Raw genomic sequence first — 27,140 nt, forward strand, 5'->3', positions numbered from 1 at the left:
ATATATATATATATATATTGCGTTGCGTGCTGGCTTGCCTTGTATCGCTTCCATTTTTTAAATGCCGTATCATGTTTGTCAATAAGTACTTTAATTGCTGAATTAAACAATGGATTTTCACGTGGCTTGCTCTAATTTAGATTATTTTTCGTCTAAATTAAGGATCCTATTCGTGCGTGGCTCGTTAACTATATTGTTTTGTTGGGTCAACTTTAAAGTCTTATCCCGAAAAATGTATCGTCTGAATAGCGTTACTTAACAAAGATCGCAATAAACTGTGACAAGAGCATTGGTGCGAGTGGGCGGTCGACTGGCGTACGCGGATATAGAACGCAGTTTCAAATTCCCAATATTAATGCCTTAAGTGAATGGTTTTGATATCCGCCGTTTCATCGTGTCAGAGTCTGTCGACCTTTTACAATAGCAGAAGAGCTCGATAAAAGTTTGTCATAGTAGTTTTATGTTTTTCAATAAAAGCGGTTATCCTAGAACCTATGAAGCGCCTTAATCTAACTCGTTTTTTTTTTCAAACAGATTAAATTGGCGGAGCGAAGGACTTTATTTCGCATTACACTTTTTCGCTATAGGTTTTACAACCAGGATCGGTACCCGCTCATCTGGAAGACGACTTAGCGCACCTTAAACGCGCATAGCTTGTATTAGCGATAAAGCCATGAAGGTCTGACCTTGCGAATATATAGAAGAATTGCAAAAACGTTCAACTAGTAACTATTGTCGTCGTTAAGGCGGATAATATTGATTGGAACAATCATACTGGATTACTAATAAATTACTAGTAAAATACTAGTTTAATAATCTTTAACAATTAAATATAAATAAAATAAATTCGTATTATTATTCAAATAAATAATACAAAGCCCGTGGGCTCGCGAAGTTGCATATTCCCTCCTTGATCCTTGAGCAAACTTCACGCATTTGGTACAAGATTTGATAATGCGTGGACCCGTGTTTCTATCGATAAGAAGAAGCTTGACAGCTGTTTTTTGGCAACTCTGAGAAGCAGTGGACAACAGCAGTTTTAACAGCGAATGTTAGATTTTGTGCTGCTAGTGTAAGCAGCGAAGCAATACGAAGAAGACAAAAGGAGAAGCTGGTAGTGTTTTTATAACCAAGCTTTTATATTCCCTAATTTGTAAATCAAAAGCTTGAAAGTATACAACTGATCACAATTGGTGAAGTTCAAAATATATCTGAGTTTTATTACAAAGTGTATGAAAGACCCCCAGAGTAGACTTATGCTTAACTTTGCCGATCGGGTGCGAATCGTCAGAACATTTTGGTGCCCCATGAGGTGAACATACACTCATAAGTTCATAAGGTTCCTATAGTTATAATCTTACTTTAATTTTTGTGTTACTTGTTTGCAAATCTGCTATTACTTTAAACCAGCAAACTTCGAGTAACGGAGGAACCAAGAAGTCGAGGAGAATAGCGAATCCAACTCATAACTTTTCTTTTCGAAATTTTCATTAATAACTTGCTTGTATTTCTCTTCTCTCATGTTCTGGTATACGCTGACGATGTAAAACTTTGCTTGCATTCTTGGTGCATCTAGAATTGGCTATTCCTAAACAACTCTAAGTCTAACCTTATGAGCTCTTTATCGGGTCGAGTGATCTTGAACTTTACGGATCACATTGGCACCATATTAGGTAAAGCAAAAGGGGTTTTTGCTTTGTAAAATGTTGGTCAAAGGAATTTGAGGACCCCTATTACATTTCTTGGTTCGTCCAACCCTGAAATACTGCTCGTGTGTTTCGTCACCTCAATATGCCAAGTATCAGTTATTTATGTTTGCACTACGTGGTATTGCCCAACATTTTTTTAAACGATTTTTTAACCATTTGGTGTTATATGTTATATAAAAATTGTACTTTTTGATATTTACTGAATGTTCCGCAAATTTAAATGTAACAAACATCTTGATGTGAGACGGGTACTTTGTTTATGTTGTCATATATTTGCTGACTTCAACGAAATAAATAAATAAATAAATTTAGGTCAAGTTATCGTCCAATATTAAAGCCATCAAAACTGAAACAAAACAAACTATTCCTACAACCTAGTTTTCCCCTTTATAGTCAGCTCAAACAGAAATTGGCCTTGAAAGGCGGTCTGTTCAATCACACCAGCCAATCGATTAAAGGCAGTTTATTTAAACGATAATTTTTTACAATAGTTTTCCTGTTTCTCTGAATTCGGGACCATCAAACGATCTGTTAAACTCGTGTCAAACTCTTCCTAATATGTCAAGCAAAGATAATCTATATTAAATTTCAAGATGAGTAACAACAGCACAACGAAATGTACAGACTCATTTTTTTTGTGGGTTTTTGATTTTTTTCGAGCTTCCTAGTGTGAGTTGTCCGTATTAGATTCGTTGGCTATGTTGTGTACAATTTCTTGATTTTTCGCACTTGGCTGATGCGCTGTAACAAAGCTCTGTAAGCTAAGGGTCTTTTAACTACGGAACTCCGAATGGAAACCACTTTTGTTACGTAGAATCGAGATTGCTCAAATAGAAACAAATTAGTTGCACTGATGCACGTATCAAATGCTTTACAATAATCTAAAAGAGTCAAAATGTTATGTTGTCAGTATCCATTTTTTCCTAATGTTTTCAACTATTTTAATCATTGCTGTTGAACAGCTTCTGGCAACACAAAACCCTGAAAGCTTATCGCTAAAAAAATTGTTACTTCTTAAATAAAATGAAAACTTAATCAAAACTACTATCACAGGTATTATTATCAAAGGTATATTATCACAATTTCGAAATGTATTTTGAGGTAGGTTATCAAGATAGTCATCTTCAGTTACATCGTTACTTTGCAGTCTAAACATTTTAGTGCAGTTCATCAGGACTGGCATTACATCGGGTAGCTTAGGATTTACCAATGCTTAGTTTTTTTAATATTAAGTTTTTTAATATTAGCCCATTTCTGCTGACTCGTTGTTGCCCTATTAAATCTGGAATGGAAACAATTGCGTTTCTCTTGACTAATAAATTGTGAAACATTTTTTCTTAGGTTGGTTTGGTCATTTTCGTCACTAATAGTACTGATCGATTGTCTAACTATATTACATTATCTTGTAGGACAGACAATTGAGAATGAATATTTGTATTGTCCTGAATAGAGTCACATAAATTACAGTCGGTACTTAGCAAGGCGTAGTCAATATTTTTAGTCCCTATAAACTATATGGTTTTCAGTTAAGTCTGTGTTATTATTATAAATTAAATAAATTAGATCGTATTTGGAAAACATAAGCATTGAAAGTTGACTACACATATATATATATATATATTGCGTTGCGTGCTGGCTTGCCTTGTATCGCTTCCATTTTTTAAATGCCGTATCATGTTTGTCAATAAGTACTTTAATTGCTGAACTAAACAATGGATTTTCACGTGGCTTGCTGTAATTAAGATTATTTTTCGTCTAAATTAAGGATCCTATTCGTGCGTGGCTCGTTAACTATATTGTTTTGTTGGGTCAACTTTAAAGTCTTATCCCGAAAAATGTATCGTCTGAACAAAGTTACTTAACAAAGATCGCAATAAACTGTGACAAGAGCATTGGTGCGAGTGGGCGGTCGACTGGCGTACGCGGATATAGAACGCAGTTTCAAATTTCCAATATTAATGCCTTAAGTGAATGGTTTTGATATCTGCCGTTTCATCGTGTCAGAGTCTGTCGACGTTTTACAATAGCAGAAGAGCTCGATAAATGTTTGTCATAGTAGTTTTATGTTTTTCAATAAAAGCGGTTATCCTAGAACCTATGAAGCGCCTTAATCTAACTCGTTTATTTTCAAACAGATTAAATTGGCGGAGCGAAGGACTTTATTTCGGATTACACTTTTTCGCTTTAGGTTTTACAACCAGGATCGGTACCCGCTCATCTGGAAGACGACTTAGCGCACCTTAAACGGGCATAGCTTGTATTAGCGATAAAGCCACGAAGGTCTGACCTTGCGAATATATAGAAGAATTGCAAAAAGGTTCAACTAGTAACTATTGTCGTCGTTAAGGCGGATAGAATTGATTGGAACAATCATACTGGATTACTAAGAAATTACTATTAAAATACTAGTTTAATAAACTGTAACAATTAAATATAAATAAAATAAATTCGTATTATTATTCAAATAAATAATACAAAGCCCGTGGGCTCGCGAAGTTGCATATTCCCTCCTTGATCCTTGAGCAAACTTCACGCATTTGGTACAAGATTTGATAATGCGTGGACCCGTGTTTCTATCGATAAGAAGAAGCTTGACAGCTGTTTTTTGGCAACTCTGAGAAGCAGTGGACAACAGCAGTTTTAACAGCGAATGTTAGATTTTGTGCTGCTAGTGTAAGCAGCGAAGCAATACGAAGAAGACAAAAGGAGAAGCTGGTAGTGTTTTTATAACCAAGCTTTTATATTCCCTAATTTGTAAATCAAAAGCTTGAAAGTATACAACTGATCACAATTGGTGAAGTTCAAAATATATCTGAGTTTTATTACAAAGTGTATGAAAGACCCCCAGAGTAGACTTATGCTTAACTTTGCCGATCGGGTGCGAATCGTCAGAACATTTTGGTGCCCCATGAGGTGAACATACACTCATAAGTTCATAAGGTTCCTATAGTTATAATCTTACTTTAATTTTTGTGTTACTTGTTTGCAAATCTGCTATTACTTTAAACCAGCAAACTTCGAGTAACGGAGGAACCAAGAAGTCGAGGAGAATAGCGAATCCAACTCATAACTTTTCTTTTCGAAATTTTCATTAATAACTTGCTTGTATTTCTCTTCTCTCATGTTCTGGTATACGCTGACGATGTAAAACTTTGCTTGCATTCTTGGTGCATCTAGAATTGGCTATTCCTAAACAACTCTAAGTCTAACCTTATGAGCTCTTTATCGGGTCGAGTGATCTTGAACTTTACGGATCACATTGGCACCATATTAGGTAAAGCAAAAGGGGTTTTTGCTTTGTAAAATGTTGGTCAAAGGAATTTGAGGACCCCTATTACATTTCTTGGTTCGTCCAACCCTGAAATACTGCTCGTGTGTTTCGTCACCTCAATATGCCAAGTATCAGTTATTTATGTTTGCACTACGTGGTATTGCCCAACATTTTTTTAAACGATTTTTTAACCATTTGGTGTTATATGTTATATAAAAATTGTACTTTTTGATATTTACTGAATGTTCCGCAAATTTAAATGTAACAAACATCTTGATGTGAGACGGGTACTTTGTTTATGTTGTCATATATTTGCTGACTTCAACGAAATAAATAAATAAATAAATTTAGGTCAAGTTATCGTCCAATATTAAAGCCATCAAAACTGAAACAAAACAAACTATTCCTACAACCTAGTTTTCCCCTTTATAGTCAGCTCAAACAGAAATTGGCCTTGAAAGGCGGTCTGTTCAATCACACCAGCCAATCGATTAAAGGCAGTTTATTTAAACGATAATTTTTTACAATAGTTTTCCTGTTTCTCTGAATTCGGGACCATCAAACGATCTGTTAAACTCGTGTCAAACTCTTCCTAATATGTCAAGCAAAGATAATCTATATTAAATTTCAAGATGAGTAACAACAGCACAACGAAATGTACAGACTCATTTTTTTTGTGGGTTTTTGATTTTTTTCGAGCTTCCTAGTGTGAGTTGTCCATATTAGATTCGTTGGCTATGTTGTGTACAATTTCTTGATTTTTCGCACTTGGCTGATGCGCTGTAACAAAGCTCTGTAAGCTAAGGGTCTTTTAACTACGGAACTCCGAATGGAAACCACTTTTGTTACGTAGAATCGAGATTGCTCAAATAGAAACAAATTAGTTGCACTGATGCACGTATCAAATGCTTTACAATAATCTAAAAGAGTCAAAATGTTATGTTGTCAGTATCCATTTTTTCCTAATGTTTTCAACTATTTTAATCATTGCTGTTGAACAGCTTCTGGCAACACAAAACCCTGAAAGCTTATCGCTAAAAAAATTGTTACTTCTTAAATAAAATGAAAACTTAATCAAAACTACTATCACAGGTATTATTATCAAAGGTATATTATCACAATTTCGATATGTATTTTGAGGTAGGTTATCAAGATAGTCATCTTCAGTTACATCGTTACTTTGCAGTCTAAACATTTTAGTGCAGTTCATCAGGACTGGCATTACATCGGGTAGCTTAGGATTTACCAATGCTTAGTTTTTTTAATATTAAGTTTTTTAATATTAGCCCATTTCTGCTGACTCGTTGTTGCCCTATTAAATCTGGAATGGAAACAATTGCGTTTCTCTTGACTAATAAATTGTGAAACATTTTTTCTTAGGTTGGCTTGGTCATTTTCGTCACTAATAGTACTGATCGATTGTCTAACTATATTACATTATCTTGTAGGACAGACAATTGAGAATGAATATTTGTATTGTCCTGAATAGAGTCACATAAATTACAGTCGGTACTTAGCAAGGCGTAGTCAATATTTTTAGTCCCTATAAACTATATGGTTTTCAGTTAAGTCTGTGTTATTATTATAAATTAAATAAATTAGATCGTATTTGGAAAACATAAGCATTGAAAGTTGACTACACATATATATATATATATATTGCGTTGCGTGCTGGCTTGCCTTGTATCGCTTCCATTTTTTAAATGCCGTATCATGTTTGTCAATAAGTACTTTAATTGCTGAATTAAACAATGGATTTTCACGTGGCTTGCTCTAATTTAGATTATTTTTCGTCTAAATTAAGGATCCTATTCGTGCGTGGCTCGTTAACTATATTGTTTTGTTGGGTCAACTTTAAAGTCTTATCCCGAAAAATGTATCGTCTGAATAGCGTTACTTAACAAAGATCGCAATAAACTGTGACAAGAGCATTGGTGCGAGTGGGCGGTCGACTGGCGTACGCGGATATAGAACGCAGTTTCAAATTCCCAATATTAATGCCTTAAGTGAATGGTTTTGATATCCGCCGTTTCATCGTGTCAGAGTCTGTCGACCTTTTACAATAGCAGAAGAGCTCGATAAAAGTTTGTCATAGTAGTTTTATGTTTTTCAATAAAAGCGGTTATCCTAGAACCTATGAAGCGCCTTAATCTAACTCGTTTTTTTTTTCAAACAGATTAAATTGGCGGAGCGAAGGACTTTATTTCGCATTACACTTTTTCGCTATAGGTTTTACAACCAGGATCGGTACCCGCTCATCTGGAAGACGACTTAGCGCACCTTAAACGCGCATAGCTTGTATTAGCGATAAAGCCATGAAGGTCTGACCTTGCGAATATATAGAAGAATTGCAAAAACGTTCAACTAGTAACTATTGTCGTCGTTAAGGCGGATAATATTGATTGGAACAATCATACTGGATTACTAATAAATTACTAGTAAAATACTAGTTTAATAATCTTTAACAATTAAATATAAATAAAATAAATTCGTATTATTATTCAAATAAATAATACAAAGCCCGTGGGCTCACGAAGTTGCATATTCCCTCCTTGATCCTTGAGCAAACTTCACCCATTTGGTACAAGATTTGATAATGCGTGGACCCGTGTTTCTATCGATAAGGAGAAGCTTGACAGCTGTTTTTTTGGCAACTCTGAGAAGCAGTGGACAACAGCAGTTTTAACAGCGAATGTTAGATTTTGTGCTGCTAGTGTAAGCAGCGAAACAATACGAAGAAGACAAAAGGAGAAGCTGGTCGCGTTTTTATAACCAAGCTTTTATATTCCCTAATTTGTAAATCAAAAGCTTGAAAGTATACAACTGATCACAATTGGTGAAGTTCAAAATATATCTGAGTTTTATTACAAAGCGTATGAAAGACCCCAGAGTAGACTTATGCTCAACTTTGATGATCGGGTGCGAATCGTCAGAACATTTTGGTGCCCCATGAGGGGAACATACACTCATAAGTTCATAAGGTTCCTATAGTTATAATCTTACTTCAATTTTTGTGTTACTTGTTTGCAAATCTGCTATTACTTTAAACCAGCCAACTTCGAGTAACGGAGGAACCGAGAAGTCGAGGAGAATAGCGAATCCAACTCATAACTTTTCTTTTCTAAATTTTCATTAATAACTTGCTTGTATTTCTCTTCTCTCATGTTCTGGTGTACGCTGACGATGTAAAACATTCTTGGTGCATCTAGAATTGGCTATTCCTAAACAACTCTAAGTCTAACCTTATGAGCTCTTTATCGGGTCGAGTGATCTTGAACTTTACGGATCACATTGGCACCATATTAGGTAAAGCAAAAGGGGTTTTTGCTTTGTAAAATGTTGGTCAAAGGAATTTGAGGACCCCTATTACATTTCTTGGTTCGTCCAATCCTGAAATACTGCTCGTGTGTTTTGTTACCTCAATATGCCAAGTATCAGTTACTTATGTTTGCACTACGTGGTATTGCCCAAAATTTTTTCAAACGATTTTTAAACCATTTGGTGTTATATGTTATATAAAAATTGTACTTTTTGATATTTACTGAATGTTCCGCAAATTTAAATGTAACAAACATCTTGATGTCAGACGGGTACTTTGTTTATGTTGTCATATATTTGCTGACTTCAACGAAATAAATAAATAAATAAATTTAGGTCAAATAATCGTCCTATATTTAAGCCATCAAAACTGAAACAAAACAAACTATCCCTACAACCTATTTTTCCCCTTTATAGTCAGCTCAAACAGAAATTGGCCTTGAAAGGCGGTCTGTTCAAACACACCAGCCAGTCGATTAAAGGCAATCTATTTAAAAGATAATTTTTTACTATAGTTTTCCTGTTTCTCTGAATTCGGGACCATCAAACGATCTGCTAAACTCGTGTCAAACTCTTCCTAATATGTCAAGCAAAGATAATCTATATTAAATTTCAAGATGAGTAACAACAGCACAACGAAATGTACAGACTCATTTTTTTTTGTGGGTTTTTGATTTTTTTTCGAGCTTCCTAGTGTGAGTTGTCCGTATTAGATTCGTTGGCTATGTTGTGTACAATTTCTTGATTTTTCGCACTAGGCTGATGCGCTGTAACAAAGCTCTGTAAGCTAAGGGTCTTTTAACTACGGAACTCCGAATGGAAACCACTTTTGTTACGTAGAATCGAGATTGCTCAAATAGAAACAAATTAGTTGCACTGATGCACGTATCAAATGCTTTACAATAATCTAAAAGAGTCAAAATGTTATGTTGTCAGTATCCATTTTTTCCTAATGTTTTCAACTATTTTAATCATTGCTGTTGAACAGCTTCTGGCAACACAAAACCCTGAAAGCTTATCGCTAAAAAAATTGTTACTTCTTAAATAAAATGAAAACTTAATCAAAACTACTATCACAGGTATTATTATCAAAGGTATATTATCACAATTTCGATATGTATTTTGAGGTAGGTTATCAAGATAGTCATCTTCAGTTACATCGTTACTTTGCAGTCTAAACATTTTAGTGCAGTTCATCAGGACTGGCATTACATCGGGTAGCTTAGGATTTACCAATGCTTAGTTTTTTTAATATTAAGTTTTTTAATATTAGCCCATTTCTGCTGACTCGTTGTTGCCCTATTAAATCTGGAATGGAAACAATTGCGTTTCTCTTGACTAATAAATTGTGAAACATTTTTTCTTAGGTTGGCTTGGTCATTTTCGTCACTAATAGTACTGATCGATTGTCTAACTATATTACATTATCTTGTAGGACAGACAATTGAGAATGAATATTTGTATTGTCCTGAATAGAGTCACATAAATTACAGTCGGTACTTAGCAAGGCGTAGTCAATATTTTTAGTCCCTATAAACTATATGGTTTTCAGTTAAGTCTGTGTTATTATTATAAATTAAATAAATTAGATCGTATTTGGAAAACATAAGCATTGAAAGTTGACTACACATATATATAAGTAAATATAAATTGATTGGTAGTTAATGTAATGGTGGTTAGTTATCCCTCGCTGCAGTCGATGATGCCGCAGACGCCGGAGGTATTTGTGAGATGATTTCCCCTTGCGGTTGCAGGGGGGGGTGTTGCCACTCCTTATAGGCAGTGGTTGAGTTCCCTGGCGGTTGCCGGGGGGATCCTTCCTGTAACAGGAGTTATGATGGGAGCACTTGCCCCGTTGTCACGGCCCTTGAGGCGCGGTGACCAATTCAACAAATGAATTTACAAATTAACGGCAGTGCCGGAGATTGGTTTTATGCTCTTTATTGTATGAGACTCTGACACAAACTGAAACTTAAAGCTAACAAAAAGTATTTCATAGCGGCCACGCAAATGTGCAGTGCTTGCCGCTATGCATGGGCTTCCGGCCAGACGCTATGTCAGCAGTTTGGCCAGAGCGAACTCTTAAATAATCGGACATTGCCGCTGCTTGGTTAACTTCAGTTAACTACTCCCCCCTCAGGAATGAGGCCGCCCTCGGCCGACCCTATTTGGGCAATCATCTCCTTCAGCTGGGCCGCGGTTTTTCGGGCCTGAGTGACTCGCCGATAGGTCAAGCCGATGCAAATTAGAGCGCAGCATATTGCTCCCGCTATGAACACCAACTGATGTAGTCGCTGGTGATTAATTTCCTTCCCGAACTCTTTGATGTGCTCCAGATTACGTTCACTCAGTCGGTGAAGGTATGGAAGGCTAAGAACGTTACGTTCCATGGTGATGTTCAGGGAAGGAGAGCTGGCCACTCCTGGAGCCCTCTTCTGGGCCGTGTCATGATTGACCAATCGGGTTTCATTGACCATGGCACTCTTTTCAAACGTGATGAGATATGTGCCTTTTATATGGGCACAGGTGCCATTGTCCACACACACGTGAGCCGAGCGATCATTCACAATTACTATTCCTTCATCAACATAAGTGATGGGATGTAAATCGCTTTGCTGGGTCTCGCAATGCGCCGTGCCTCCAGCGTGAAGCTCTTGGGCGCATGATCTTCTGCGAGCCAATCGGCAAAATGTAGCTCCTGATGTCGGGGAGCACTTTTCCACGGTGTGGATCTCACTGTTGCATTCGGCAATGACGTTATCCTCCAGCCTGAGCATGGTGTCGTGATGTGACACTGGGAAAACGGTAATCTTGCTGCAGGCCGACTTTATCTTTGGAAACTTAATAATAAAATGTAATATGTTATCGGACTGTAAGATTTTAACGGACGATACGGACAAAACATCCCTAATCGCGGTCTCGGTGGGCTCTTCCATCCACACGCCTTCCAAGTCTGCATGATCTAGGATGCTGGGGCTAACAATATTAACTTTGGCAAGTGCCACTGCTAGCATCAAACCCTGTAGCTCCATTGCTATCATCCTATTTCGAGTTAAAAGCATCTCGAATAGGTGCCCAGTATCAATTTGGGACTTTTTTGCCGACCTCAGAAGTTGGTTGACGGTAGCGGAAATTTTATTAATTTGAATTTGTACTTTGTTGTTAATATTAATCTGCCTATTGTTTGCATTTGTTAATTGGAATTGATTAAATTTAATTTTTTCAAAATCTTCTGCGTCCGGCGTTCCTGCCACCACCTTTAGCGCAGTCCCTAAGAAGTCTAAACTTCTTGCCACTCTATGATGGACGCTCAAAGAGTCGAGCATGTCGCGTAAGTGGGCGACGTCAACAACCAAGAGTTTCTGCATGTGGGATTGCGGGAACATGACGGTCATCCCATTAGTTTCTTCGATGACGCGCCTATATTCCGAGAGATTTGCCGAGTGCTTTATAAAGGCAAATTCCTCCCATATCAGGATTCGCCCATCAACGATGGGGATATATTTGGCTTTGGAATAGTCCGTGACGCGTGCCGAAGTTGTGGCCAAAAGGAGAATCAGGGATATGGTTGAAAACCTGTAATTTTGATGTGTTATGAATTTTGTTGAAGTTGGGTAGCCCACCACCAAAGCATGATTAAAATAATAAAGGGTGCAAACTTATGCCTAGTGGCTAGAAAAAAGATAAAGAAAAGTTTGATTATCAGGCGGGCGATAACATGGTCGCGCTCGGCCTACCTAAGGTTGTCTTTGTGGACCACCCTCCCTTTAATGAGGACTGTGGTCCCCATGTCCGCTTCAACGGTTTTCTCTTCACATAATGGTGAGAGTTTGTTGCCTAGGCGTCTGTTGGACTTCACTAGGACTTTCTCGCCAACCTCGAATACTCTATTTTGGCGGGAAGCGTTTTCTCTGTCCCGGAGCTTGTCTTGGGCGAGTTTAATTTTATCTTGAATTCCATATTGTGGCTCACCTGATTGTGCCTGAACCACGTCAGCCGGTCTCTTGTCGATGACCGAGTGGATGGACTTGTTATATCTGGCCGTGGCCAAAAGTATCAGCTCTACGGTATCGCTGATGCCTTTATCGATTTTAAGACATCTAGCCAGCTCTACCAAAGTGCTGTGGAAACGCTCCACCTGTCCATTGGAGACACTGTGTAGGGGCGGAGCATTTGAGATGCTAACGCCGAAATGGTTTTCCAGCATGGTCACGATGGTGTGCGAGTTCAACGATGGTTCGTTGTCGCAATATACGACCTTGGCCTTAGGGAACATATTCATCAGCTGTAGTAATGCTGGTTTGAGATCTTCTATGGTCCTAGAGGGAATTGGTTGGACTACCGCAAATTTCGAGAATTTGTCGATGCATGTAAGGAAATATTTTTTATCCGTGGAAAAGATGTCTATGTGCAGCATTTCTCCTACTTGAGATGGGATTGGGGTTTCGCCAAGCTCTTGTTTCTTCGGATGCCTGTCGTATTTTGCCTTGGCGCAAGTCTTGCATGAAATGACTATTTCGTTCGCTAGCTTGGCCATTTTCGGGAAGTAGTACTCGGAGAGTACCTGCTTCACGTTTTCTTGGGCAGATCTGTGAGCTCTGTTGTGCTCGACAGTAAGAATTTCTCGCCTTTCATCGACTGCAAAAATGTCCGTTACTCGGTTTTTGCAGTGCCAGAATCTTGTGGCAGGGAATTGTCGGATTAGTTTGTCCTGTATCACTGCGAGCGTATGCAGATCGCAATGAATGGCGTTTACGCCTTTAGGAACTATTATGGTTGCGAGCTCTTCCAGCAATGACTCCTCGTGAGTGAAGTCAATAATATGCCGTCTCTTGTTTCCAAAGAGAACGAAGTTCCGCTTTGACGGAGAGCGTGCTTCCTCCAGAATTATCTGGTTTTGAAAGCAATTGAGGGGCTTGTCCGTGGATTGAATTGTGTGGGTAAGCGACAGCTCACTGTGAATTGTGGCCGCGCTTGAGAATGCCTCTTCTTCTTCTACAACGTTGAGTTGTTGCCTCGAGAGGGCATCTGCAACTAGGTTGGCCTTGCCAGGCATGTAATGGACTTTGGCACCACACTCATCGATGCGTTCTTTCCATCTTTTAATTTTTGTATTCGGATTGGAATCCGATACCGCGTAGGTCAGCGGTAGGTGGTCAGTGTAGATGTTTAAATCTTTGACCCCATAAAGGTAGTGGCGCAGGTTCTCTAGCGCCCAAATTATAGCTAACAGCTCCCTTTCGTTGGTAGCGTAGTTAACTTCTCTGTCCTTTAAGGTCCTAGAGATCATAGTGATGGGGCGTCCCTCTTGTGAAAGCACCGCGCCAATGCCATATGCTGAGGCATCTGTCGTTAGATCAAACGCCTTTTTATAGTCGGGGTATCTGAGGATGACATCCTCAGAGGCCAGGATGCTACGTAGCTTTTCAAAAGCTTGCCGTTGCTGCTCGGTAAATTGTACCTGGATGCTTCTGGATCTGTGTCTGCTGACATTTCCGAGCTCCCCTTTTATAATGCTCGAAATGGGCTTAGCTATTGATGCAAAATCTTTAATAAAGCATCTATAATAGCCAGCCAAGCCCATGAACGATCTTACTTCGAAAACGTTTTTGGGCTCAGGGAATTCTTTAATGGCCCTGACCTTTTCTGGGTCTGTCGTGGTCCCCTCGTTGGTGACTACAAACCCCAAAAATTTTACGCTTTTTTTGAAGAAGACCGATTTTTCCGCCGACACTCTCATGTTAGCGTCGTGTAGGCTCTTTAGAACCCAGTCCACGTGTTGTATGTGGGCGTTTTCGTCCTCTGAGAAGACGATGACATCATCGACATAGACGTAGCAAAATTTGCCAATCTGTTCTCGCAGTACGTCGTCGATGGTTCTTTGGAAGATGCTGGCAGCATTTCTTAACCCGAATGGCAGTCGACGGAACTCGTATTTTCCCCCGTTTACGGAAAAGGAAGTTTTCTCACGGTCACGTTCTGCCAGAATAATTTGGTGGTAGCCGGCCTTTAAATCGAGCGTTGTAAAGTATTTGGCTTTGCCTAAATTCCCTAGTATCATAGGGATAATTGGCATAGGGTAGCGATCCGGTATTGTCCTCTCGTTCAATTTTCGAAAGTCTAATACTAGCCGCATTTTACGGTTTCCAGCCTCGTCGGTGCCCTTTTTGTCTACTACCCATATTGGGTTATTGTAGGGGGATCTCGACTTCTGGATTATGCCGTTTTTTAGAAGGTCTTGGATTTCGCCATTGACGAAATCTGCCGCTCCCATCGGATACGGATAGGGTCTGGCATAAATGGGCTCCTCATCAACCGTCCTGATGGTGGCTACCACAGATGTGTTGTAAGGTAACGCCTCATTTGGGCTTGCGAAGGCGTTTTTCCTGTCGCTTAGCATTTTTGAAAATGCTTTTCTGACCAAAGGTGGTGCGCTAGAGCAGTCCACCTCAGTGAAATTTACGTTGGGACATGATTGGAACTCTAGCTTTTCCGTCTCGGTGCCCCATCTGAGGTGCCCGGAAGCTAGGTTAAGTGATGCCCCTGCTTGTTTTAGCAGGTCAAGTCCGATGATGGCATCAAAGGAGGACAAATCTGGTAGAATGAAGAACGTAGCCTTCAAGTTAAACATGGAAACAAAGCATTTTTTCGTTATTGTGGTGACGCCATGGATGGAATGTACTGAGAATGGCGAATCTACTGGGCGGACGCCTTTCAACCCCTCGTATGGACGGATGAAATTTTTTGACGCGCCCGTGTCTATTAAAAGCTTCATTTCTACACCTGCTACTCTTCGTCTGATGACGGGTAGCAGGGACTTTCCTCTAAAAAATTTATGACGTCCGAATCGTAATCATTAATAGCGTCGTCGTCAATTTCCTGGGCCGCGCTTGAAGCTGCGGCGGCATATTTGTTCCCAGCATCGCTCGCGCTCTGCGCGACGTGATTAACCCTCTGCCTTTTGTGTGGGGCAGATCGATCGGACTCAGCCGGCTTCCTGTTTTGGTACGCCGGGGCCTGGGATGGCCGAAGCATTTTGGACAGCGATGGGTCGATGTCCATGGGTTCAGGAGCGCCTCCACTGTATGGGGCGGAGTGTACTTGCGCCTTGTGTTGTTTGACGTAGTACGGATTTTTTCCAGCATTTGTTTGTGCATTTGTCTGCGCAGAGGCCTGTCGGTACTCTTGCGTTTTCGGGTGCTGTTTCCTATCTTTATCCTCTTGGCTTTTGGCGAAAGAAGCCGCGAAGGAGTATCTTTCGTGGTTGGATTCCACTTCTTGTGCCAAAGCGAGAGCTGAAGGCATATCTTTCGGTTTTGCCGAGAAAAGGACATCCGTGAGGCTGCGCTTAAGACCCGAGATAAATACTCGGAGTGCGTCATCCCGGAATTTGTCACACAAAACTTTTGCCGCCGAGGCTTCGTACGACATGGTAGCTTTGTTGGTGAGCAAGGTGAGTTTTCTCTCGACCTCGTCGTAGTATTGGAGAAGGGTCATATTTCCCTGCCTAAGAGTACCCATTTCCTGCTCGATAACGTGCATCTGCCGCTTATCATTGTACGTAAAATCGAGTCGATTTATAATCGCGTCGAAATTTAGTACAGTGCCAAACGAAGACAGTACGGCATCGGCAGGGCCCCTTATTTTATTCCTAATAATAATAACCGCCTGATAATGGCGCGAGCTATGTTCGTAATTTCTGAAAATGTAATATGCGGCTACTGCCGCTTGTCTCCAGGAGACGTATGCTTCCTGTGCTCCCGAAAATTCGGGGAGGGACTTGACGGCGTCTAGGGGCTCGTCACACTTGATGTCGTTCCTAATTTCTATAGGCTCATATTTTTTTATTTGGGGAGCCTCCGCTTGGGCGGGAGCGATTTGTCTTTCGTTGACCAGTTCGGTCAGACGGTGTATAGCCAGGCGCATTTCGTTTTCTCTGCGCTGGTGTTCGATATTGGCTTCTTGAACAGCATGTTGAACGGCCGCCTGTATGGTGGCCGTCATCTGTTCCATGCTGAAAGCCATGTTCGCGAGTATGGGAGCGCTAGCGTTAACGCTTTTAGGGGTGGAAGATCTGGCCGGCCCTTCGGTCTCCGACTCAGAATCGCTAGAGAGTTGTCTTATGTTTCTATATTGTTGAAACGGATTGCTCATGTGGAGCTGCGGCTATAAAGTCGCCCGAAAGAAAAAATATTTATGTATGAATTATGTGCCGATGGAGGCGATTGGAATGGTTAAGGGGCCGCGGGGGCTGAGCTACCGCTTCAGTTATGTGAGCGGGCTCGTCAAGTCGCGCTACTGCTGTGTCAAGTAGCGGTAAGGCGAGGGGTGCGCGGGGACTGAGCCGCCGCTTATGCAAACAGAGAAAAAAAACAACAAAAACAACAAAGTGCCACACTGCATGCGCGGCCGTATCGTGTTCTCGAAAGTGGAGTGGGGAAACAAAACGGAAAAGAAAAATAAATAACCAAAACTGCGCGGCTAATACCAAGAATTCTTGTGTAACAAAAAGACATATAAAAGCTGAATTAAATACACGCGATTATATGAATTATTTCCGATTGAAATTTAAAATTTTTTGCCAGCGATTTTTTGGTTTTGGTTAGGAATTTTTATTCCGCACTTTTTGTGTTATGTAGAAATACTCATTTATTTATTCACAAAAATAGAAATGCAAACAATATTGGGACAATAATTGGTTTAGATATTTTATAATAGGTAAACAATGTTAATGCCAAACCGTCAGCCAACTAACAAAGATTATTTAAAAAATTTTTTTTTTTTTTTTTTTTTAAATTTTATGGGGCTGCAGTTTTTTTGTTAGCGTAAGGCACAATATTTTACTATTCTTGCCCTTCTTTCTTTTTTTTTATACACACAAAAAAAAAAAAAAAAATTCATGCAGACATAGAAAAATGGTGTAAATAAAAGTGCTCACTTACATGGTTCTTTTACGATGGGCGCCAGTAAATATAAATTGATTGGTAGTTAATGTAATGGTGGTTAGTTATCCCTCGCTGCAGTCGATGATGCCGCAGACGCCGGAGGTATTTGTGAGATGATTTCCCCTTGCGGTTGCAGGGGGGGGTGTTGCCACTCCTTATAGGCAGTGGTTGAGTTCCCTGGCGGTTGCCGGGGGGATCCTTCCTGTAACAGGAGTTATGATGGGAGCACTTGCCCCGTTGTCACGGCCCTTGAGGCGCGGTGACCAATTCAACAAATGAATTTACAAATTAACGGCAGTGCCGGAGATTGGTTTTATGCTCTTTATTGTATGAGACTCTGACACAAACTGAAACTTAAAGCTAACAAAAAGTATTTCATAGCGGCCACGCAAATGTGCAGTGCTTGCCGCTATGCATGGGCTTCCGGCCAGACGCTATGTCAGCAGTTTGGCCAGAGCGAACTCTTAAATAATCGGACATTGCCGCTGCTTGGTTAACTTCAGTTAACTTATATATATATATTGCGTTGCGTGCTGGCTTGCCTTGTATCGCTTCCATTTTTTAAATGCCGTATCATGTTTGTCAATAAGTACTTTAATTGCTGAATTAAACAATGGATTTTCACGTGGCTTGCTCTAATTTAGATTATTTTTCGTCTAAATTAAGGATCCTATTCGTGCGTGGCTCGTTAACTATATTGTTTTGTTGGGTCAACTTTAAAGTCTTATCCCGAAAAATGTATCGTCTGAATAGCGTTACTTAACAAAGATCGCAATAAACTGTGACAAGAGCATTGGTGCGAGTGGGCGGTCGACTGGCGTACGCGGATATAGAACGCAGTTTCAAATTCCCAATATTAATGCCTTAAGTGAATGGTTTTGATATCCGCCGTTTCATCGTGTCAGAGTCTGTCGACCTTTTACAATAGCAGAAGAGCTCGATAAAAGTTTGTCATAGTAGTTTTATGTTTTTCAATAAAAGCGGTTATCCTAGAACCTATGAAGCGCCTTAATCTAACTCGTTTTTTTTTTCAAACAGATTAAATTGGCGGAGCGAAGGACTTTATTTCGCATTACACTTTTTCGCTATAGGTTTTACAACCAGGATCGGTACCCGCTCATCTGGAAGACGACTTAGCGCACCTTAAACGCGCATAGCTTGTATTAGCGATAAAGCCATGAAGGTCTGACCTTGCGAATATATAGAAGAATTGCAAAAACGTTCAACTAGTAACTATTGTCGTCGTTAAGGCGGATAATATTGATTGGAACAATCATACTGGATTACTAATAAATTACTAGTAAAATACTAGTTTAATAATCTTTAACAATTAAATATAAATAAAATAAATTCGTATTATTATTCAAATAAATAATACAAAGCCCGTGGGCTCACGAAGTTGCATATTCCCTCCTTGATCCTTGAGCAAACTTCACCCATTTGGTACAAGATTTGATAATGCGTGGACCCGTGTTTCTATCGATAAGAAGAAGCTTGACAGCTGTTTTTTTGGCAACTCTGAGAAGCAGTGGACAACAGCAGTTTTAACAGCGAATGTTAGATTTTGTGCTGCTAGTGTAAGCAGCGAAACAATACGAAGAAGACAAAAGGAGAAGCTGGTCGCGTTTTTATAACCAAGCTTTTATATTCCCTAATTTGTAAATCAAAAGCTTGAAAGTATACAACTGATCACAATTGGTGAAGTTCAAAATATATCTGAGTCTTATTACAAAGCGTATGAAAGACCCCAGAGTAGACTTATGCTCAACTTTGATGATCGGGTGCGAATCGTCAGAACATTTTGGTGCCCCATGAGGGGAACATACACTCATAAGTTCATAAGGTTCCTATAGTTATAATCTTACTTCAATTTTTGTGTTACTTGTTTGCAAATCTGCTATTACTTTAAACCAGCCAACTTCGAGTAACGGAGGAACCGAGAAGTCGAGGAGAATAGCGAATCCAACTCATAACTTTTCTTTTCTAAATTTTCATTAATAACTTGCTTGTATTTCTCTTCTCTCATGTTCTGGTGTACGCTGACGATGTAAAACATTCTTGGTGCATCTAGAATTGGCTATTCCTAAACAACTCTAAGTCTAACCTTATGAGCTCTTTATCGGGTCGAGTGATCTTGAACTTTACGGATCACATTGGCACCATATTAGGTAAAGCAAAAGGGGTTTTTGCTTTGTAAAATGTTGGTCAAAGGAATTTGAGGACCCCTATTACATTTCTTGGTTCGTCCAATCCTGAAATACTGCTCGTGTGTTTTGTTACCTCAATATGCCAAGTATCAGTTACTTATGTTTGCACTACGTGGTATTGCCCAAAATTTTTTCAAACGATTTTTAAACCATTTGGTGTTATATGTTATATAAAAATTGTACTTTTTGATATTTACTGAATGTTCCGCAAATTTAAATGTAACAAACATCTTGATGTCAGACGGGTACTTTGTTTATGTTGTCATATATTTGCTGACTTCAACGAAATAAATAAATAAATAAATTTAGGTCAAATAATCGTCCTATATTTAAGCCATCAAAACTGAAACAAAACAAACTATCCCTACAACCTATTTTTCCCCTTTATAGTCAGCTCAAACAGAAATTGGCCTTGAAAGGCGGTCTGTTCAAACACACCAGCCAGTCGATTAAAGGCAATCTATTTAAAAGATAATTTTTTACTATAGTTTTCCTGTTTCTCTGAATTCGGGACCATCAAACGATCTGCTAAACTCGTGTCAAACTCTTCCTAATATGTCAAACAAAGATAATCTATATTAAATTTCAAGATGAGTAACAACAGCACAACGAAATGTACAGACTCATTTTTTTTTGTGGGTTTTTGATTTTTTTTCGAGCTTCCTAGTGTGAGTTGTCCGTATTAGATTCGTTGGCTATGTTGTGTACAATTTCTTGATTTTTCGCACTTGGCTGATGCGCTGTAACAAAGCTCTGTAAGCTAAGGGTCTTTTAACTACGGAACTCCGAATGGAAACCACCTTTGTTACGTAGAATCGAGATTGCTCAAATAGAAACAAATTAGTTGCACTGATGCACGTATCAAATGCTTTACAATAATCTAAAAGAGTCAAAATGTTATGTTGTCAGTATCCATTTTTTCCTAATGTTTTCAACTATTTTAATCATTGCTGTTGAACAGCTTCTGGCAACACAAAACCCTGAAAGCTTATCGCTAAAAAAATGGTTACTTCTTAAATAAAATGAAAACTTAATTAAAACTACTATCACAGGTATTATTATCAAAGGTATATTATCACAATTTCGATATGTATTTTGAGGTAGGTTATCAAGATAGTCATCTTCAGTTACATCGTTACTTTGCAGTCTAAACATTTTAGTGAAGTTCATCAGGACTGGCATTACATCGGGTAGCTTAGGATTTACCAATGCCTAGTTTTTTTAATATTAAGTTTTTTAATATTAGCCCATTTCTGCTGACTCGTTGTTGCCCTATTAAATCTGGAAAGGAAATAATTGCGTTTCTCTTGACTAATAAATTGTGAAACATTTTTTATTAGGTTGGCTTGGTCATTTTCGTCACTAATAGTACTGATCGATTGTCTAACTATATTACATTATCTTGTAGGACAGACAATTGAGAATGAATATTTGTATTGTCATGAATAGAGTCACATAAATTACAGTCGGTACTTAGCAAGGAGTAGTCAATATTTTTAGTCCCCATAAACTATATGGTTTTTAGTTAAGTCTGTGTTAATATTATAAATTAAATAAATTAGATCGTATTTGGAAAACATAAGCATTGAAAGTTGACTACACATATATATATATATATATTGCGTTGCGTGCTGGCTTGCCTTGTATCGCTTCCATTTTTTAAATGCCGTATCATGTTTGTCAATAAGTACTTTAATTGCTGAATTAAACAATGGATTTTCACGTGGCTTGCTCTAATTTAGATTATTTTTCGTCTAAATTAAGGATCCTATTCGTGCGTGGCTCGTTAACTATATTGTTTTGTTGGGTCAACTTTAAAGTCTTATCCCGAAAAATGTATCGTCTGAATAGCGTTACTTAACAAAGATCGCAATAAACTGTGACAAGAGCATTGGTGCGAGTGGGCGGTCGACTGGCGTACGCGGATATAGAACGCAGTTTCAAATTCCCAATATTAATGCCTTAAGTGAATGGTTTTGATATCCGCCGTTTCATCGTGTCAGAGTCTGTCGACCTTTTACAATAGCAGAAGAGCTCGATAAAAGTTTGTCATAGTAGTTTTATGTTTTTCAATAAAAGCGGTTATCCTAGAACCTATGAAGCGCCTTAATCTAACTCGTTTTTTTTTTCAAACAGATTAAATTGGCGGAGCGAAGGACTTTATTTCGCATTACACTTTTTCGCTATAGGTCTGACCTTGCGAATATATAGAAGAATTGCAAAAACGTTCAACTAGTAACTATTGTCGTCGTTAAGGCGGATAGTATTGATTGGAACAATCATACTGGATTACTAAGAAATTACTATTAAAATACTAGTTTAATAAACTTTAACTTTAACGTCAGTGGACAACAGCAGTTTTAACAGCGAATGTTAGATTTTGTGCTGCTAGTGTAAGCAGCGAAACAATACGAAGAAGACAAAAGGAGAAGCTGGTCGCGTTTTTATAACCGAGCTTTTATATTCCCTAATTTGTAAATCAAAAGCTTAGCAATAAGTCAAAGATTGAATGTATACAACTGATCACAATTGGTGGAGTTGAAAATATTTCTGAGTTGTATTACATAGTGTGTAAAAGACCCCCCGAGTAGACTTCTGCTCATCTTTGACGATCGGGTGCGAATCGCCACAACATTTTGGTGGCCCATGAGGGGAACATACACTCATAACTTCATCAGCTTGAAATATTTGTAATCTTACTTGTTTGTGCTTACTTGTTTGCAAATCTACTATTTCGCCACCCCCTGTCTTCAAATATTGATCGCAATACGAGCAGAACGACTAAAACAGGTGAGTGTGGTATTTCAAAGCAGAGTGCAATATGAAAATATTAAAATGGGTAAAAATGAAATTAATAATAGTAACTTGGCACAATATAGATTTGTTACATTTTCCGGATGCTCAACAAAATTATTTATTGACTCCTGGAGTATTCCGACAGCATGCTTCAGACTCTGGTTGGAGCGCAGACGCTGTTCAGAATTCGCCATTAACGCAACTTTTCAGCGCAGTTGCCTCCCATCTGAACTTAACTACCCTTCTTGCTACTGCACTGTTTCGGATCCTATACGAGCTGAGATCACAGGAATTGTCACAGCACCGGCTTCACCATAATCTCATATTCAAGATCCGATTTTTATGCCTCCTACCCTCAGCCTTAATCCTTCGGTCACTAACAGGTCATTTACCTAAACAAAATGTAAACATCTCCAAGAATTATACTTTTCAGATCCTAATTTCATCCATTCCAACATGGTACACAGGTTTTTCGAATTGGATCAGGTTTCCACGACAAGACAATTCAGCGCAGAGGAGAAATGGTGTGAAGATCATTTTCAATAAACTCATATCCGTCAGCCAAATGGGACAAATCTATTTCTTTTGCTTTTAAAAACGTGATCGGCCAGTCAAGGCAAACCGCTTTAAGCCGTATCCACGCCCTGGAAAAGAAACTTGATCATCGGCCAGATTTTAGTCAACAGTATGCCAGCACTTTTCAAGAGTACTTTGATCTAAAGCAGATAAAGCATGCACCGTTTCATATCATGCTGTGATTAAATACGACAGTTTAACTAGAAAGATGAATGATATTTTATGCATGGGGTCCCGCCGTACAAAACGATCTTGGAGGAGTTATACTCAACTTGCGTTTCCATCGGTATATCTTCGTGGCTGATATAACAAAAATGTATCGCTGCATAGATATACAGAAGAATATGCCCAGTATCAACGAATTTTCTGGAGCGATGAAAAATGACTTATAAAGCAATATTTGTTGACTACAGTAAAGTTTGGCACTGCCTCGGCACCCTTCAGATTGCGTCCGACGAGCCCGGCCTTCCGCTCACCAGGTACGCGGAGAATTTACGTAGTGGCGGCGCGGCGAAGAGCGATGGGAGAACGAGATACTTTGGAGATCGAGGACGGAGGAGAACGAGAGAGTTTGAAGATCGAGGACGGAGAACGAGAAAGTTTGGAGATCGAGGACGGAGAACGTGAGAGTTTGGAGAAAGTGAGAGTTTGGAGAACATGGGAGTTTGGAGAACGTGAGTGTTTGGAGAGCAAGAGAGTGGGCGCAACGGAACGCCTAGAGTAGCGAGCCAGAAGGGAGAGAAGTCCCGGAACGGCGCAACAGAACCCCTAGAGTAGCGAGCCAGAAGGTAGAAGAGCCCCTAGAGTCACGAGTTACAAGGGAGAGGAGTCCCGGAACGGCGTATGCCCACGAACCCAGCACAGAAGTCAAGACGTACAGCCACCCTGTCAGGAGCAGTTCGCAGGACATCGCCACCAGCAAGCAGGACACCACACCGCAACAGCCACGCAAGGAGAATCGAGCCCGCAGGAACGGCACGAACAGTACGCGAAAGGGTGAGGCTAGGGTGGAACGTTCGTTTACACGAGGCACAGAAGCGAAGTGAGGAGCGAGGCAGCTTCCTGGCGTTCCGCCTTGACTGTCCGCACGATCTGAGCAGAATCCCGTGGGACCATCCGGGACAGAGCAAGGGACAGGAGGTCGGGTGTCGAGAGGAGTGATCCTGGAGAGCTCGTCAGTCTGTTCACCCTAATCTGAGAACGGTGACGTTTCCCTAAGCCCGCACGGCTGACCCCATAGCGAGTCTAAACCGTGGCCGAGCAGTCACCGAGCCAATCGCGTCAGGAGCAAGCAGCGGTCAAGGATCTTCAAGGAGTGACAAAACGGGAACACCGTGTCAACGAGGCGATGTCTCGATGTTTCGAGACAACCCACACCGTCCTGGACAGCAAGACAAGCAAACTATAAAGCCGACTGCAGTTATACCCGCAATAAACCCACGTTTATATAAATTTGGTGGGACGAACACACACAATCTACTGAGCTAGCCGTAGCGAGCAGAAAGCAAATAAATCAGTTCGTTTCAATGTCCTTGAAACAGGATACGAGACCATCGTCGGAGCTCTAAAAAATCCCAATGATGTCATCGTAGCTCTGCAATCCGCGGGCATGGAGGTCAGGGAGTGGGCATTCAACCATCCAGATATCTTAGAAAGCATCTCAAATACAGCTCTCGCTCTCAGTAGCATTTTTGAGATAGACAATAAAGACTCCATTAAAACTTTAGGGTTGTATTGGCATCCAAAAAAAGATGGTTTTAGCTTTAATCTTAAGTTTTCTCTTAATCCTATATTCACCAAACGTTCTGTACTATCGACAGTAGCACGCTTATTCGATCCGTTGGAATACCTGGCACCAGTGATTATCGCTGCGAAAATCCTGTTGAAGGAAATATGGAGTTTTCGTATCGAGCGCGAAGATGAGCCCCCTGCATCATTAGATTGGGACGACCCGGTGTCAGATCAACTCGCCGAGCAAAGCCGATAGATCATTCCCGACGTTCAAGAAATGCACATCCCTTGTTAGTTAGGCATCGATCTAAAGCATGTCTCGACTTTGCAACTACACATGTTTTGTGACGGATCATCATGGCGTATGCAACATGCGCTTATCTCCGTGCTAATTTTACGGATAGTTCCATAAGGGTTAACTTATTAGCCGCCCGCAGTCGAGTCACACCTGTTAAGCCGCTAACAATTCCGAGACTTGAGTTATCCGCAGCCCTGCTGTGTACACAATTATCCGAGTAGATTATCAATCAACTTCAACCATCACATCCTATCATCTCCGTATTGTACTGGTGGATGCAATGATGATGCTGTATTGGATCAGCGTCGACCCTAAGCATTGCAAGACTTTTGTGCCGAATAGAATTTCGACCAATCCTGGAGGCAAGTTCGTCATCGCAGTGGAGAACTTATTTCAGGAGAGTAATCCGTAAAGAAGATCGGAGCCCACATTTGTATAGAAGTGAAACCGTTTATCGAATTATATTTCTCCTATAATAAACTCTTATTCATTACAGCCTACGTCAAACGTTTCACTTATAATACTCGTCACAGAAAAGCGCATAGACTCACCGACCCTATTCAGGTATCCGAATTCCAACAACAAGTCTATTTGGAAATGTTATCAAGACTACGATCCAATAAATTTCTTTCCAAACATAACAAACTCAGCCAGCTTTCACCGTTTCTCGACGATCAGGGGCTCACGAGAGTTAGAGGCAGACTTAAGAATGCCTTGCAGATCCCCATGTCTTAACGCACACCAATAATCCTTTCAAAGGCCCACCCCCTCTCGATTATGTGTGTAAGGAACGCTCATCACAACACCTTACATGGCGGTGTGCAACTAACTTTATCTACAATTCATAAAGTTTCCTGGATCGTCAACGGTAAACAGGCAGTAAAAAGGAAAAAGTGCGTAACCGGTTTCAAACACCGCCCGTCACCATCAATCCAACTGATGGGAGATTTACCAGCGCACCGTGTCAATCCGCCCAAACGCGTTCGAAGCAACTGGAGTTGATTGCACTGGTGCGATTGAGATTCAGAGGTCACACTTGCTTAGCGAGCAAAGTGATTCATTTGAAAGCGGTCACGGGAATGTCGGCAAAGCATTTTCTGTGGACCCTGCAGCAATTTATCGGCCTTAAGGGCCGACAAGTCTTTATGGCTGTGGGCTAAGGAATTATACCAAGGGATTGAAGATACAGTAGTTCCTGAACTTACTCGTCGAAACATTCAGTGGCATTTCATTCCTCCTCATAGTCCAAACTTTGGAGGACTCTGGGATTCCAACGGTACCCATCTTCATCGATCGTTTAATAATACTTGAATGACGTACGATCAGCTGTCTACTATTCTTGTCCAAATAGAAGCGTGCTTGAACTCTCGGCCAATGTGCCCCTTGACGTCTGACTTAGATGATTTGCAAGTTCTCGCCCCGGCACATTTTTTCATCGGTGATTCGATGATTTCCACCCCTGAGCCTAGCCTTAAGGATTTTTTTCTGAACACAGAGTTCCTGAATGGTCAATTAAGACCTCAACGTGTATTTACTATAGGTCTATGTCAAATATTTGCCGTTTATTCTTGCCAAGCTTCACTGAAAAGTTTAGTCCAAGTACAAAACCCATGCACCTTTGAATATACCCGCTCACTACGTAAACACTTAAACCTTTTCAGAATTCAGCATGGCCGAAGGATTTGAATACTGGATCCTGTATTGGGGGCGGTATAAACGGGAGTTTCTGTAGACAAGAAGAAGCTTGACAGCTATTTTCTGGCAACTCTAACCTAATTTGTAAATTAAAGGGTTTAGCAATTAGTCAAAGATTCAAAGTATACAACTGATTACAGTTGGTGAAGTACAACATATTTCTGAGTTTTATTAAAAAATGTGAAAGACCCTCAAGTAGACTTCTGCTCAACTTTGCCGATTGGGTGTGCTTTTTTTCTCTTTTTTATACCTTTTTTTATACGTTTCGCATCAAAAAATTTATGTCTTCAAGACGAAAAAAGTTTAAAAAGTAGATTTTCATACAATGCATCTGAAGTCGCCGTGTTTATAGTTAGCGCACTTCTTTTGCCTGAAGACCGATATATTCTCACATAGTACTTACCATTTGTTAACAATTGAATCCATTTGACGCTAATAGAGTAAACTGCAAACCTTTCGTTGTAGTTGAACTAGGTTTTTTAAATCCGAGTTGGGAGAGGAAGTAAGAGACCTACAATTATGTTGCAAATAATAATGTGTGTAATTATACGTTCAAAAACCCCCTTTTTCTATTACTGATCCTCGGTAGTTTCA

The 27,140-nt window shown here is 39.9% G+C and overlaps 1 protein-coding gene across 7 annotated transcripts in view; it reads left to right on the forward strand.

The window, feature by feature from the left end:
* LOC108029318 (unconventional myosin-VIIa) overlaps positions 1 to 27,140 on the forward strand; it is a 792,260-nt gene that overhangs the window by 291,629 nt on the left and 473,491 nt on the right. The window contains exon 6 of one of the 7 annotated variants that reach the window (XM_050890358.1): positions 18,335 to 18,499. The exons of 3 other annotated variants lie outside the window; for them this stretch is intronic. In XM_050890358.1, coding sequence (XP_050746315.1) covers positions 18,335 to 18,390 — 56 coding nt within the window. In that variant the 3' untranslated portion in view covers positions 18,391 to 18,499. Of the gene's footprint in view, positions 1 to 587; positions 659 to 3,897; positions 4,003 to 7,209; positions 7,362 to 18,334; positions 18,500 to 27,140 lie in introns of those variants that run through there. 3 more of the 7 variants (XM_050890359.1, XM_050890356.1, XM_050890360.1) reach the window with 3 other exon arrangements.

This window comes from Drosophila biarmipes, unplaced genomic scaffold, assembly GCF_025231255.1.
Source record: "Drosophila biarmipes strain raj3 unplaced genomic scaffold, RU_DBia_V1.1 ptg000022l, whole genome shotgun sequence".
NCBI lineage: Eukaryota > Metazoa > Arthropoda > Insecta > Diptera > Drosophilidae > Drosophila > Drosophila biarmipes.